At 49.5% G+C, this 15769-nt stretch overlaps 1 protein-coding gene across 2 annotated transcripts in view; it reads right to left on the reverse strand.

The window, feature by feature from the left end:
- Positions 1-1126: 1126 nt before the first annotated feature.
- The window catches only part of BCORL1 (BCL6 corepressor like 1), a 31532-nt gene continuing 16889 nt past the window's right edge, over positions 1127-15769 (reverse strand). For both annotated transcript variants that reach the window (XM_068957100.1, XM_068957101.1), the window contains exons 8-14: positions 11287-11516; positions 10966-11172; positions 10708-10874; positions 10381-10526; positions 9349-9426; positions 4436-4589; positions 1127-2742 (exon numbers count right to left, since the gene is read on the reverse strand). In XM_068957100.1, coding sequence (XP_068813201.1) covers positions 2466-2742; positions 4436-4589; positions 9349-9426; positions 10381-10526; positions 10708-10874; positions 10966-11172; positions 11287-11516 — 1259 coding nt within the window. In that variant the 3' untranslated portion in view covers positions 1127-2465. The remainder of the gene's footprint in view (positions 2743-4435; positions 4590-9348; positions 9427-10380; positions 10527-10707; positions 10875-10965; positions 11173-11286; positions 11517-15769) is intronic.

The following is a 15769-nucleotide window of genomic DNA, read 5'->3' on the forward strand; positions in this document are numbered from 1 at the left end:
TGGCCCATGGCCAAAGCCAGAGGCAGCTGCATTTACGCTTGAGCAGAGAGCCCATGAGAGCCACCCGGGGCATCCCACTGCACCCTTCCTTGCCTGGGCTCCTCCCCCACCCCCATCACCAGCCAGTTTCGGGTCCCAGTGACGTCCTCGCCTTCCCCGGCTCCTAAAGCAGGCTGAGCGCAACGGCTTTGCTCCTTCATCACGGAGCTGAGGCATCACGCACCCGCATCCTGCACAGAGCGAGGGTTTGGCCAGCATCAGCACCCAGCTTGCGCCTCAAAGCACAAGCGAAATACTGCCCACATCTGCCAAGATATCACAGCCAGCACCCCAAGCTGCGCCCAGCCCTGACCCTGCTGCAGGCAGCTCCAAGGGACCGTTGCGTCCTTGCTGCTCCATGGGCCAGGGGACAGCACGCAAGGGAAGCTGGCCCAGCCCTTGCTCAGCCACCTCCCCGTCTCCTGATCCCCAGGATCCCATAGCGGAGCTGGCTCGCCGCTGCAGCACTGGGATGGAGCACACAGGAGGGAGCCTCACCTCGCTTTCCCTCCGTGTCGGCGTGGGGGCAAGGGCAGCACCAATAGCAAGGCTGAGCCAGAGCCCATCGCCTTCCCGCTCTGGGCTCCCTGCTTTCCTTGCCCATTGCGCCCGGAGGCAGGAGGGTTACAGACCTGCTGCCCTGCTTTGGTTCAGCATCCTTGTGCCACCCCACCTCCCGACCCTCGCCTGCGCATGTCCCGGCTCACCGGCCGCAGGAGGCAGAGCCCAGGCCGTGCCAAGGGACTGCTGGCAGGAGCCACCGCTGCCCAGAGCAGGGAGCAGGGGGAAGATAGGCTCCTCCACCAAGGGAGGCCGCGGGGAGCAACCAGAGGCACAGCGACTGTAGGAGGGGCTGAGTCCCATCCAGGGCTGCTCCTCCGCTCTTGCTCCCGGGCCGGCTCCTTCCCGCTGCAGCTCCAGCAGCCCTGGAGCAGGCAGAGCTGGCAGCGAGCTGGGACAGGAGCTGGTAGCCCAGCCACGGCCTGCACGCAGGGGACGAGCGAAGAGCCCTGCTCTGCAACCTCTGTGGCCTGGGGCAGGTGTTAGATATGGGCCCAAAAGAAGAGCCAGGAGACTGGAGGCCTGATGCAGGTTTTTTCTGTACATAAGTGTTTTTGACACCACAGCCGGTTGCTTATAATAAAACAGAAATCAGAAAGAGCAGCCAGAATACACACCCAAAGGCAAAAACCCTCGGCTTAAAAAAGGAGCTGTCCGGCCCCAGGGAGGGGAGGCTGGCAGCTGGGAGTCCAAGGGGAAGGGATACACCTGCCCTGGCTGGGAAGAAACACAACACAAAGGAAAAACAAACAAACAAACAAACAAACCCACCCAACGCTCCCAGTGTGGAGCAGGGGAGAGCTAGGAAAAAAAAATAAAAACAAACAAAAAAACCCAGATTGTCCCATCCTCAAGAGTCCTGTTAGCACCTGTACAATAAAACTGTACCATCTACGTGGAGCAGCCCCGCTCCACGCCCAGGCTTTGGGCGCCGGTGCATCGTGCTCCCTCTCTCCAGTAGAACTGCTCCTGTCGAAATGGAAAGGGTGAGTGGAGTGGGGAAGGGCCCGGTGGACCCCGCGCGAGGCAAGGATGGACCTGCGGCAGCAAGAAACCCTGCAGAGGACAAGCTGCCGCAAGCGTGGGAGCTGCTCAGGGTTGCAGGCTGCAGCTGACGGCGACTGGGAGCAGCAGCATGAACGAAACGCAGGAAGGAGCCCAGTGAGAGGCTGGAGCAGAGCAGCTGGCTCGCAGCTGGCCTTGCTTGCAGATGAGGGAGTGCCTTCAGCAGAAGCCAGCTCCGAAGCTAGGAGACAGGACTGTCCCCAGGCCCCGTGGGGGCTGGGACCTCCTGGCTCTGCAGCTCAAGGGCTGACTGCTCCGGGGGGAGCACTGGCCTCAGGGAGTGCTGGAGAGGAGCCAGAGGAAGCCCCTGTCCCCTAGCCCGGAGCTCACATAATCACAGTGATACAGACTCAGCAAAACCAAAGGAAACATTACAAATTAAATACTAATTAAATAAATACTATGGAAGACATTGGGAGGGGGAGGGCAGAGAGAGAGAGGTGCAGTTCCATGGGGTCAGGCAGGGACAGGCAGAGGCACCCGCTGCCTCTCACTTCAGCAGAGCCGGAGCTGGTCGCTGCCCCGTGAGCCCCAGCTAACACAGCCCCTGGGAGAGGGCTTCAGCTCCTGTAGTAGCTGGACAGGGCTGGCAGAGAGCTGCAACCACCACTGCTCATCACAAAAGGGACCACGGGAAGTCCTTGGAGGCAAGTGTCATCTCTCCCCAGCTGCAGCTTGGGCACCATGAGGAAAGGCGGACTAGCTGGCCAAAGACTTGGGTCCCTGCTGCTGGCGCTGAGAGGGCTGCTTCCCGTTGGTCCTTATTATTGCCTCATGATGCAGGGAACGGTCCGTCCCCGTCAGCTGCTCCAGGCCTCATACTCCACTGCTGAGCCCAGCAGCTGCAGCAGCTCAGGCTCATAGTGCACCAGCTCCACTGTCTCTGCAGTGCCCTGTGCAAGCTCGGGGCTCTCTGGCACCTCGGCCTGGGCCAGCACCTGGCTGAGGGAGACTTGGCGCTGGAACTCAGCCTTGGGCAGCGTGGCGATCTCGAAGTGCGGGAAGCGGGCCTGGAATATGCGGGAGGACAGCTTCAGCCGCTTGAGAACGTCAGAGAAGAGGAACCAGTTGCAGGGCCTGCGGGGGAGGCAAGAGAGTCACGTGTTAGCGGAGGAGGGGTCCAGGGGCATGTTTCCCACCTGATCATCTCTTGGGTGATCACATGCTGGCCTTGCCCTTGCCACAGTACCAACGATGAAGTCCAGGGACTATTCCCTGCACGCTGCACTCGGCAGAGTCTGGACAGACAGTGCATGCAGAATAACGCTGGGTCTAGGCTCCTAGACATACCTGGTTTCAAATGCTCTCATCTCCTAAAAACACTCAAAACAAGACGGGGACCTCAGTATAAAAGTTACGTGTTAAAAGAGTGTCCTGGCAGCATTCCTTCCCCCCCCCGCCACCAGCAGTGAGCCACAACACTAGGGGCTCCATTTCCCTTCCAATCATTTCTCCTGTGCATGTCCTGATGGATGGGCAGAAATTGGCAGAAGGGGAAATTTGCTAAACAGGAAGAAAAAGTGGCATTTTTCTTGCTTCCCCTGCCAAGTCACCTCTCTTCTCCCTGCAGTTTAAGCGAATTCAATAGTCCAACAATGAGCAGTCACAGAAGGTAGAGAGGGCAAGATTGCTCACATACCTGTGTCTGATCACAGCAAAATGTCTGTCTAAGCTACGATTCCAGTGCTGTGACCTGATTTAGACTTTCCCATGACAGAGGGAAAATGATCTATTCAGACCCATCAATGCAAGTTGTTGCTGACCATTGCTGGACAAAATCAGGGCCAAGAGCAACAACAGAGGGAGAAGAGAGGAGAGGTTTCCCGACAGGCACGGCACAGGGCCACCATACAGCAACAGAACACATTTGGCTAGGCAATAGGATTACATGGGGAAATCCCTGACTAAACCCTTCTGCTCACTGCAGACCAATGAGTCCATTTCAAGTGGTGCAGCAGCACTGGCCATACTGTCCCACAGCCAGAGATCTTCAGGAAAATCACTAGTAGTTCCCTAGAGAACAGCACGTTTCCAAAAAGTGACAGTGTTTCTGCAAGGGGCCATCTGTAACTCGGTATCTCTAATCCTAATTTTAAGGAAAACAACCATCTTAGATACACAAGCTGCTCTTAGTCTCGAGGAGCTCAGATAACTGACATGCTGCCATCTGTAAATGGGATGCCAGGGCTGACCACCAGTGGTGCAGAAGGGTATGCACCAAGCAGCTGACAAAACACAAGTGTCTTGCAAAGAGTTTTGGCTTTACCCGCATTGCTTTTTGGTTTTGTTTTGGAACAAACCTCTGTCCTTTCTTAAACCACAAGGGTCTTTCCTTGCTTGTTTCTCTCATCTATACGCACCCCTCACCTACAGTCAGGCTGTCTTCCCTTTTGCTCTCCTCTGGGGATGTGACCAAACTTCCTTTAAGTGCTGAATTAAGGAAACCAAACCAGGAACTGAAGGATTTCACAAGCTTTGTGCTGTACGCTAGCCAGCAGTCAATGACACCCAGGCTGGGACTTCCCTAAGCACATCTACACTGTGGGAGTATCCATCTAAGCGAGTTCCCTGCTGCTGGCTCCCTCCACAGTCACTGGAGCGCTGATCAGCCACATCCAGTGCTTCATCTCAGTCTGACATTCACTCCTACCTCTGCTGGATAAATCCCACTGTGAATTCTTTGCTGACTGTAAAAGGAGGCCATGGGCTTCCCCTCCACTGTAGCATTAGTGTCCCCCAAATTATCTCTGCTCCAGGAAATGATACTCACCCCCGAGAGACTGACACTTGGAGGTTATAGCTGGGAAGCAGTGGCTTGTCTGAGAACTCAAACATGAAGTTGTCTGATTCTTGCTCATCCTCCTCCTGGTCTGAACTTCCTGGAGGGTTGAGCAGGAGATCACATCCAATGCCATCCTTCCCCTCTGAAACAAACAAAACAGACGTTGGCATTAATCACAATTTCACTCCAGCCAGCACTCAGTGGTCCCTGGGGAATGACCAGTTACTACCGCACTTCCATATGCGTCTGCCCACAACCTCACAGCAAATTTGAGACCTAAATCCCAGGGGCTCTTCACACTTTCCTTCCAGCCCTTCATTTTGGAGAATGAGTGAGTGCTGGCTGCTCAGCTGGCTGCTCAGCTGCCTGGCACCTCCACTCTGTGACTCTGTTAGGTTGAAAGAGCAAGTTATGTTATAGTAATCTTCAGGTTTGCACTGATCCCATGTGAGGCCATGTACTACCTGCTTGCAAGATGAGACTGTTTTCTGGAGTCAAACACACACTGATATTCCAGGCTTTTTCTGGAATGTCCTCAGTCACTTGCTCACTCCTTTGCCAGCAGAGCCATCCTCAGCCTAGAAGCATCTGCACCAGTGGGGAAGGAGGTGGATGCAGGAGCCAAGCAGACAAAGCATCTCTAAAGACCATGGCTCCTATAAAGGAGGTCACTGTTCTCTGCTCTTTGAGCACTTCTCCACCCAGATCCCTCTCTTGACAACTGTCAGCAGGTTACGTAGAGGTGTGTGCCAGGAGCTGTGTGTACATAAGGACTGCAAGATGGTGCAAACCAAATTGTACAGCTGATCTAGAAGCTTATACAAGAGAACAACAATAAGTATGACTTCAGAGAAGTAGACCCACATGCTTCTGGCATAGGCCTTTCTAAGAGGTATCCAAGGTCTAGCAGGATTTGCTTTCATAGAAGATGGAGGATAGCGCATTTGATCCATAAACAATTTGAGCATAGTTAAGTTTCCTGTTCACCAGTTTGGAAAGCATCTGTTGAAAAATAGCTTGCTCTCAGGATTTTATTATCAAAAGGTATGAATAGCCTTGGGTTTTCAGAGTGTTTTTGTCCTGCTGAGACAACACAGCTCTAAAAACTTTCAGAAAATAGGTTTAGATTCTATAGAAAGAAATCAGAGCAAATATGCTGGTAAGCAAATAAACCAATCATGCAGAAGTTCAACACCATGCATAAAAGGAAAGGCTACACAGAAAGTGTTTTATGGTATGCTGCATGAACAGGAACACTGCTCTATGAATAAACACAGCACCCAGCAAGAATGTTATTTTAATTGAGAAACAACAGCAGACGACAGAAAACATGGGTTCAAACAGGGTCTCAGGAAACAACAAAGTAATTTCTAAGTCCTCCAAAGGAGGAAAGTCCCTAAGGAGTAGAAAAACAGGGGGTTTGTACCTTCAAAACTTATTGTAGAATAGGACAAAAAAAAAAAAAAAATGGAATGAATGTTGGCCTGATATCACTGCTAGGCAAAGCTTAAGAGTGCCATGACTGAAGAATCACATTTCTTGGGTAACCCAGGAAAAAAAAAAAAGAATTAAATGCATTTAACATGGCAAAATGTATGGTTCTGTCCTGAGAACTCTTCTCACTTGGTCCTGTCCACTAGCCTTACTGAAGGCTTCAGATGAGAACAGGACCATCCTGTACCATCGCAGAGCAATATGGCGACATTAGGCACAACAATGCTAGTTCCAGGTGTAGAATAAAACCTTGGAGTGGGACATTGTATCTGGAGCAATGATAGCGTGAAGGGCATGACACTGGTGAGTTTACCATACCCGGATCGCAGAGCTCCCACACCCTAGTTTCTCTCATTGTCCTGTGGCCCCCAGAGATTTGCACACCTAAGGGAAACCATGGACAACATTCCTGCTTCACAGGCTAGAAACGCATTGGGCCTGGGATTGCTCCTTCCACCCAGAGTGACATGCAATGTTTTGTGCTTCAGCTGGTTGCTCTGATGGAAAGGGAATCTTTGAAGAACCGAATCACTGAAGGAAGAGAAGCATTTCCACCGAGCTCGTTTGTTGCCTTTGACAGCTAGGAGCAGCTCAGTTACTCTGCAGCAGAGCCAGGTACTTCCCTGCCCTGGGGAAAGTCTGCTTCCAGTGACCAAAGGTGACTGCATAAGGTAACTGAGCCAAAAGGGCCCCTTTCAAAACATGCAAGAAACACCACTACAAAGAAAACAGACCCTTGTCACTAGCTTGGGCATCTTGCTCTTCCTTGCTTGTTCACGTGGTGCCCCGCAGTATTGTCTGTCGAAACACAGGTGACAGAGGTCTAACAGTGCCACCTCACTATTGCTGTAAGCTGATCTAGATGTGGATGAGGTCCCTTTCTCTGCCTGTTGAACACGGACCTGGTGAGATAAAGGATTACTTTCCAGCTAGATTAGTTCCCTGCTGCAACCTGTCATACAGCCTCACAAAGGCACTGTCAAGGGCAACACTGGGAATGCTCCACACAGAGGGGTGAAAGGAGCTTTGACAGTAGTGTGCAGTTAGATCAGCTTAGAGAGATGATGGCAGTGATCCCAAGTTAGAGACAGAAATATCCCACAAGCTACATCAAACCCAAGGAGCTCCAGAACATTTTGTGTAGCTGGCATTCCTCCAGGGATCATCAACCTTGGGTCTGGGAGGGACCAGAGTTTTCCCAGGTAGCGTGGAGGTTCCTGTTAAAGCCTGAGGCACCTGAGAGGCAAACATTAGCCGAACCAACAATGAAAGAATCTTTCTACTGGAGCAAGGATGAAAAGACGCTCCCTGAGGCTGTGCACAGATAGATTCACGCTAGGTTTGTCTTTTTAACCAACTTCAGGCAGCACAGGGCAGAAGGAAGACAAAGCCTGACAGACGGCACTAGGCAAATGACGGAGACCCAGTAGAGGCACATTCACAGAGGCCATGATTTAGTGTTAAGCCCCAGCGGAAGAGGTAGGACATGCTTAATTTAACAGAGAAGAGAGTCTTCTTCCATCCTCAAGCAAAATCCTCCAAAAAGCCTAACTGAGGTCCAGGCAGACGGAAATTAAGTGCTGTCACCAGCACTTCCATGTTTTCCTGTGGAGCCTTTCCCCACATTAGGCGAGTACCTAAGCAAGGTCCTTGTGAACAGTGAACTGCTATCACCGATGGCATCTTAATACCTCTCACCCTCCAAAAACACCAAAAGAGTTGGTGAGGGTTTGCCTACTGAAAACCAATGGAAATTAATTGTCTTTTTGCCTACAGGGGTGGAGGACAGAAGCGCGGAAAGATTCAGTGAAAGACAGGATTTTCAAGACAGTCTAAGGGAACCAAACTAAAAAAAGAGAGAACTGAAACAAGCAGCTGATTTGAACCAAAAGCAATCAGGTTGCTTAGTTTTCCAAGATCCAGTCTTTTCATTTCAGGACTCGGGGTATACAAAAAGCAGAAAACAAGATGTCATGTTTCTGAATGACTTGCATGTGGCAGGTGGTCTCCTATGGGGGTATGAGAACTGGCAGCTTACAATCCCATGCCAGGATCTTGAAGAGGAAAGGGTGCTGATGAAGGAGATAAGCAGATACTCAAACTCAAGACAATAAGCTCTCTGCGTTACCAAGAACTCAGCCATGCTGTAGCAACCAATAAGAGCCAAACCATCTTACCCACAAAGCCACACAAAATTTTCCTTCCTTGCTTAACAGAGAAATCCAAGAGGGAGTCAGTGATAAATCAAAAGGGGCAATATCTTTACTCTAAGAGATTATAGTCAAAGAAAAGCTATTTTTCTCTTGGTAACGAGGATTCTTCGTAAAGGGTTGTGATAGCTTCAGGAGTTAGAAATCTAGAGGAAGGAGGCTATGGTTTGAACAGCTTCCTTGGCATGCCCAAGATGCAAAGGCCTATAGACAAAGAGTGCTCTTAGAAGTACAGAATTTCATCTGTTCTGAAATTAAGAGACATCAGGGTCCTTCAAGGATATGTCCTCTTATCAAGACCCCCAGCCTTCCAAATGCATCCAACTTTTTTTCATTTCTAAAAGGAGATCTAAAACGACAGTAGGAAACAGCTCAAATCAACAGCCTTTGAGCTCGCCAAGTGCAGAAAAAAACCAAATCTTTACAAGGGCTTGACAGTGATGATCTACTGCCTTAGAAGTGGTTGGGAGGGACTCTGCAGTCTGCCACAGACCCATGGCTGGATCCAGAACATCTTCATTCATGGACCCTGGCGGAAGTGGAATAATATAGTGAACAATTTATGGACCTTTTCCCTGCACTGCTTCAAGAAAACTCCCAAGCTGGTAGCCATCTTCTTCAGAAAGTCTTTGACTGGATAAGGTATAAGTCATGCTTTCACTGGAAAATGCCTGGCATCACAAGAGAAGGAACTCTTCCAGACAAATGCCCCTCTCTGAATCAAAGGAGAGGGGTCCATAACCCCAAGGCACAGCTGTCCAACTGGATGGGCAGCTCTGGGAATCTGGAAGTTCAGGACTCCTACTAAGGAGAACACCTCAAACAAATAAAGATTTCCTCTGCTTTCCTTGGTTTTATCTTGATGACTGGCTAGCAAGGGAGTAACAAGAACTCAGATGAGAATAACCTGCTACAGGATCAGGACACAAAGACTCTCAGAAATCACCAGCAGCTCTTGGAATCTAGTTTTGCACAGTTTTCACCCTACTTAGGGAGATCCACACATCCCGCTTCCCAAAGAAAGACTCCCTTTCAGGAGCAGTGGGAACTCCTAGTACGTAACATGATGGTGGGATCTCTCTGCGCCACAGGAGCTGGGAGGGAAGCTGACAAGACAACCGGAGCAAGCGACACATCTAGTGGACATGCTTCTTTCTGCTCTGCAGGAGTAAAGCAAATGGGATGTACTGAACTCACCTAGTACAGAGCTGCTGTAGAAGTCCCATGCTGTTCGAGGATCCCCATCAGTACGGCCCTGGAGATCTGAAAGGTAATCTAAGAGGGGAAAAAACAAAGAGAGAGAGGAAATGCATAATTACTAGTCAAAGCATGATCCTGGAACACATATCCATTGCTCCTGGGAAAAGCAGTGGAGGTGAAGCGTTTTACCCTGTTTTGCAGCTAGACATTAATGGCAAAAGCTGAAGCACAACTTGCAAAAAGAATGCCCTCACTCAGGAGGGGACAACACGGCCCTGGAGCAGAGAACATGAAAGGGAAGCTAAAGGGGAAAACAACTGACAATACTAAGTGGGTTGGAAAGGAGGGTCCTTAGAACTGTCTTGAGTTCAAGATTACACCTCTAGCAAACGCGTGTGTAGTTAAGCCCAGAGGAGCACAGACAGACAGATAGCTGGCAAACCAGACTTTTTCAAAACTGGACAATTTCTCCCTTGCATCTGTGTGGGAACCATCATCTAACGCTAGCTGTTTCTGTCTTCCTTGCTGTTCTATTGGAGCCACAACATTTGACACGAACGGCACAGAAAGCGGGCACTCTCAGCTACAGTAATGCAAAGTGGTCCTTTGTAACAATGGCAGGCAAGCAGTATTTGGGCAGAACAGTTTTAAAGTAGGTGGCATCATTACTTGGCAGCAAAAATATGTTCATTTAGGCTATGCTGTAGAACCAGGAACTGCAGGTGTTGAGCACAGTGTCTTCATCCTTCATCCATAGCCCTGCCTTTTTAGTTATGTGAGGACAACGTTGCCAGCATTCTTGCCTTGTACATTTAAAGGCTCCAAAGTTACTTGTACCTTATTTGAAAAATGGTATACGACTCTATAATTAAAGGTTGTGTTGTAGAAACATACACGCGACATGATAGAGCTAAAATTATTCCACCCCTGCTGCTCAAGCACTTCCCAAGCCTTGGGCACCCAGATTTGGTTCCGTGTGCTGCCGGGTAGGAAGGATGGAAGCACTGCCACACCCAGGCTGGCACCTACCGCAAAGGAAGCGCTTCATCACTTCACTGGTGGCAAGCTTCACAGCTGTCTGTCCAGAGTACGTGGCCAGAGTGGGATCAGCACCATAGGAGAGTAGAAGCCACATGGTTTCCAGGTTGTCATTTGCTACAGCATCGTGGACAGGCCTGCGAGGACAGAAGCATTAACAGATAAAGAGGAGATAAGAAGAGTTCACAAAGCAAACGATCCGTTTCTCGTTAAGACAAATCTAGTGATGACTGGCAGTTTTTTCCTGGAAAATTGCCCCTTGCTCACTGCCCAATGCTGTTCAGGGCTTCCCTGATGTCCTCCCTCTTGCTCGCTTGCCTTGTGCCATCCTGCGCGCTACAGTTCACGTTGGCGCCGTGTTCCAGCAGAATGTGCAGGATATCAATCCAGCCTCGCGCACAGGCTTCGTGCAGAGCTGTGTAGCCAGCGTTGTCACGGTGGTTCACGTCACTACTCTTTTTCTGCAGGCAATAGAGCACTACGTCCTGCAGGAACAAGATCGGCGCAGGCCGGGTTACACACAAACCAAAACGAGGCAGCGCAAGCCGCAGAGAAGCGAAATCTATCAAAATTCACCTTGTAGCCCAGGCGGGCTGCTCGTTGCAGAAGGGTCTCCCCTGCATTTTTGTTCACAATCAGCCGCCGAGCTTCAGGAGGAATGTGCTGGGCTACAGGTAACTCGGGGGAGCTCCCTGGGCTGACCCGACGGGACTTACAAAGTGGCCACAAGTCCTGAGGCTTCTTCAGAGAGTGCATTTTGGGCTGATTCCAGCGTCCTTTCACCTGGAAGACAACGGAATACAGCTCCTTGGCACAGGCAGCAATGGCTTCCTAACAGGAACCCCCCTCTCGTCTCTCCCCATATACAGTGTTTCCCCTCATCAGTCCAAGCCATACCTTCCCCTCATCACAGATCCCTGCCAGGTGCTTGGTTTTACATTTGCGTTTTCCTGATGGTTTCTCCAGCTCTTCTTGGATGGGAGAGCTGCCCGAGTGCTCCAGAAAAAAGCCATTTCGAAAGTCTGGGCGACCTTGAGACTTTCGGGAAGATGGGGAAAGCCTACTTCTCAGTCGTAGCTCTGTTCCTTTGCCTTGCCCAGACTCCTTCTGCTTCCGATACCTAAAATCTAAAGGAGAAATAGGAATGAGGAGCTTCTATCGGTGCAGAACCAAAGGGCAGCAACCCTGATCTCTGCCCACCACTCAAAACAAACTAATTCTTGCAAATCTTTGATGGCTACACATCCGGAAATCCAGACCCACAGTAGAGTCACTGCAGTAAGAACAAGCAGAGCAAGGACACAAATTCTGCCCATCAGAACAAACACAAGATGCACAACAGCCATCCTGGTCTGAAAAGGCCAATCCTAACGAGATCTGGGACTGGCATGCAACTGATTAAGATTTTTCTTTAGGCATGACAGTCAGATGGGTCAGGGCCTCCCTGGGCAGGCAACCCAGCAGGAAACAGCCCAGCTTGTCAGCACACTTCCCAGTAGTTTGGTCATTGCATGCTGCCATGTGGCGAATTCCCCTAATATCTGCAAAGCTAAGTAGGACTCACAAGGGACAGCTGTCAGAGAGAAAGAAAATCCGGGAGGTATCCCCTTTACACTGTGGAACAGTTGCTATTTTGCTGCCTACAAAATCAAACCCTGCCTTGCCCTCTCATGTCTTCCCCTTACCTTAAGTAGTATATTAAAGTTTTAATTTAATGTGCATGCAGGCAGGAAGTAGCACAACGCCTCAAGGGAAATCCAAGCTTTTCTTCCTCGCATTATGTGGAACTGCAGGGTTGCTCATTACAGAACCCTAAACATCGTGCAAGCACATGCACTCTGGTTCATTTAAATAGCAACATACCATAGCAAGGGCATGACAGTAAAAGGAAAACAAAGCACGGAATGAAAGTAAAGCCTCATGAACCTAGAACTGCACTGACTTGTGTGATGCTGTGCATTTCCCTCTTTGCTGTAGATTGTCGGTGTTGGAATAAGATATGTTACAAAGGAAGGGCATCGTGCAGACAGCTTTTGGGGATCAGTGTCTCTCAAGCTGGCTCTCTCCACAGCTTTGAACATTTCATTTGGGAACAGTCTTCTGCTTCATTTCTAGGCGAAGGGCTAGGTGATGCCCCAGTAGGTTAGTTCAAGGGATCAAGAGAGTAATCCCCAGGAACAAAATGCTTGGGTCCATTAGGGACGCCACATGAAAGGTTGACCCTTCTCTCTCTCTCTCTAGTACATAGGCAGGTTTTGTAGATCTCCAGGAGCAGCATCTTCAACTTTCACATTGTGCTGAGATTCTAGATTCTCCACATCAAGCACTGCAAATAACTTCCATCCAGGCTTGTTATTGCTAGGAACCAGGGGCCATGGATCTTGCACAGAAAAATGGGTTTGGCCAAGATATCAATGTAGAACCACACACAGAATCTTGAAGCATGCACATCTTAAGTAGCGTGTACTGTTTGGGTCTCCACATCTCAGGGAGGATGGAGTGGTGGTGAAGAAAGGCAACTAAAATGACTGAGGGGCATGGAGAACCTGCCTTCTGAGATACGCTGGGACTCCTCAGTCTGGAGAGAAGGCTCGAGGATGTGATCAAGGCTTGCAAAAATCACAAAGGGGTAGATCAGCTGAATGCAGAAATCTTACTCACTCAATCCTGCAATACGAGATGTAGGGGCACTCTATGAAATTATAAAAGAAAAGACTTTGTACAGCACGGAGCAAACTTCAGGGATTTACTGCCACTGGAGGTGGTGGAGGCAGAAGATATCAGGACCAGAGAGTTTAAACAAATTTATGGACAACAAACCCATAAAAGAATCATAAAAGGACTGCGCAGGGACATCCTCTCTGAGGTCCCTAATTCATCAGCTCTGAATTCTGGGGAACCCCAGGGAGCTGGAGCCCAGGTAGTGGCTATGCTTGCCCTGCATAGCCTCTCTTCTTGCCACGGTTAGGAGAAAACAGCAGGCTAGACAGGCCCTGGCCTGACACCATACGGCATATTGGATGTACTTAAGCAAGAAACAGGTGAAGTTTCTTAAGAGAATGGGTCTGCCTTGCTCTGAATAAAGCAGAGCTCACTCATGAGTCATTATCTGGGTTGGTAGTCCTAACTTCCCACTGCATCCCACTATTTCTTTTTAAATTCACGCACAGGGATTGGACTGTACCTAAGCAAAGTTTTAGCAGTGATATTCAATTTTCAAGAAAGGAAGCATGTGGCAGTCACTAGCCTACTTCCTCTTTTGGAAGCAGTCACTGGACAGAGATTTCTGCTGGGTTGTCTATAACACTGTTTGTGTCCCTTTTACAAAATTGTGACACTTGAACAACTAAGTCCAGGGCAGTGTACAAAGAGTTGAGATACTCTTCCCTCTTGCGTGTTCCCTAATATCTGACTCCTTCTGCCAATGCCCATGAAGTCTGTTTTAGATCAAGACTTTGAAATCAGCCCATCAATGTAGTATTTAATACACCTCATTTGGCAGGAAAAATGTCTGTGTGAGAGAACATGCTATCGCCAATGGAACAGCTGCCTGGGAGGAGGAAAAAGATATGAAATGGTGTGAGCCTAAGAAGAGTGGGGAATGGGATGAGGAAGAACCATGTCCCTGGCTGGTACACGAAGAGAAAGCAGTGAAAAACCGAAAAATGCGTGCCTCGCCTTTAACTGACATGACCATCACTATTCAGCAGTAAAACGCCAAAGAACGCGTTCACAGATGAACAGCCAGCCCAACTGATCAAAGTGGTCTGCTCAAAATCAAGGGAATACTGGTGAGAGAGAGGAGACACTTCCAGTGAATCAGAATATTACCTTCACCATCAAAGGGACATAGCCTCCTTTATCCAAGTGCATTGAAGCCAAGGGTCCTGGTTGTTTTCTGGCTACACTTGAATGATGAGGTGGTATCAGCAACCCAAGTATGCTTTTTTTAACATCTCATCCCACCCCCAGAGGGGATCTGGCCACAACGAACCAGGCATTTGTCTGTGAATCACTGCAGCTCGTATCTAAAGATGATGCAGAATCTTTAGCTAGTACCAAATGCAGCTGTCTGCTTTCTCCAAACACACAGGCCGGCCTCATGTCCCTCTTGAGCCCTCCAGCCACCTTACAATGCCAGTGGAAAACCTAGGTCCTAATCTCCAAAGCCAGGAATGCCTCTAGGCCACGAGCTGAATTTCAGAATCCAAAATACAGAAGGCTCACGCATCTGAGGACCACGTAACCAAACGGTCTCTGAGGGAATCGGCTGTGCAATAGTTCTTGAGGGAGGACAGACACCTTTAAGATGTGTGGTAAAGCTCCTGGAAAAAAACCTTTCCGGATGTTGCTGAACTCATACCTTCTTTTCAGGCTCTGCTTTGAAGAGGCTTTGGTGGGAGACGGTCTAAGAGAGACCACAGACAGTAATGCAAAGATGCCGAGAAGGCCATTAGAAACTTTGCTACTGATTTCACGTAGAGGCACCCAGACACTACTGCAGCGCAAAACTACGATAGAGCAGACACCTAGCTTTGCAGAGCACACAGTAGGAGGAAAGTGGCTTAAAAGCACACATATCTGAGACTATAGACATGGGACTATAGACATGTGAATTAAACACCCAATTGGGTGTTCCACCCCCTCTGGATAGCCCACAGCAAGTTTTTAGCAGTAATGAGGGCTACGACACAAAAGAAACCCTGTGACTAACCTGAAACAACAGAGTTCAGCAGGCAATGTGCTAACTAAGCATCCTAGTCAACAGTTTTACCTTTACAGAAAGCACACTCATTGAAAATCACAACTGGTCAGCTGCTTGATTCAGACCACGCAGGCAAAGAGATCTTCGGAAGCGCAGCACCGTCACTTTCTAACCGAACCGCACTGAGATTGCCCTTTGCCGGGCCGTTCTTACAACCAACTGTACAGCGTCTCAGCTTCTCCCGAGGCTTGTCAATCTGAGCACTAACTATGATGTGGTGTGGCAGAAGGCAACAGGTCCACAGTCATTATTGCATCACTTCCCAGAGAAAGGCCAAAGTGCAGGAAGAGATGGCAGCTGCTGGAGAAGTGCTTCTCCCCCAGTGGCACTGTGGCAGGGACATGCTCTTCTGCAACACTGACAGAAGCTACCTGCAGGACAGCTCAGAACAGAGCTATACATAGTCTGCACTACCAGCCAGATGTCAACACGCACATTTGGATGCGTATGTTCTGCTGGATGAATACTACCCTTGCTTCCAACAACCTTAAAATGCCCCTGGATGGGTATCAGGACAGAGGTAGCTGGCTGACAGTTAGACACCTCAAAACAGGCAGGAAAAGGGAGTGCAGAGACCACTAAACCCCAGGGAAACACAGATCACAGATTTAGTTT

Source organism: Struthio camelus, chromosome 11 (genome assembly GCF_040807025.1).
Source record: "Struthio camelus isolate bStrCam1 chromosome 11, bStrCam1.hap1, whole genome shotgun sequence".
In the NCBI taxonomy this organism is placed as follows: Eukaryota; Metazoa; Chordata; class Aves; order Struthioniformes; family Struthionidae; genus Struthio; species Struthio camelus.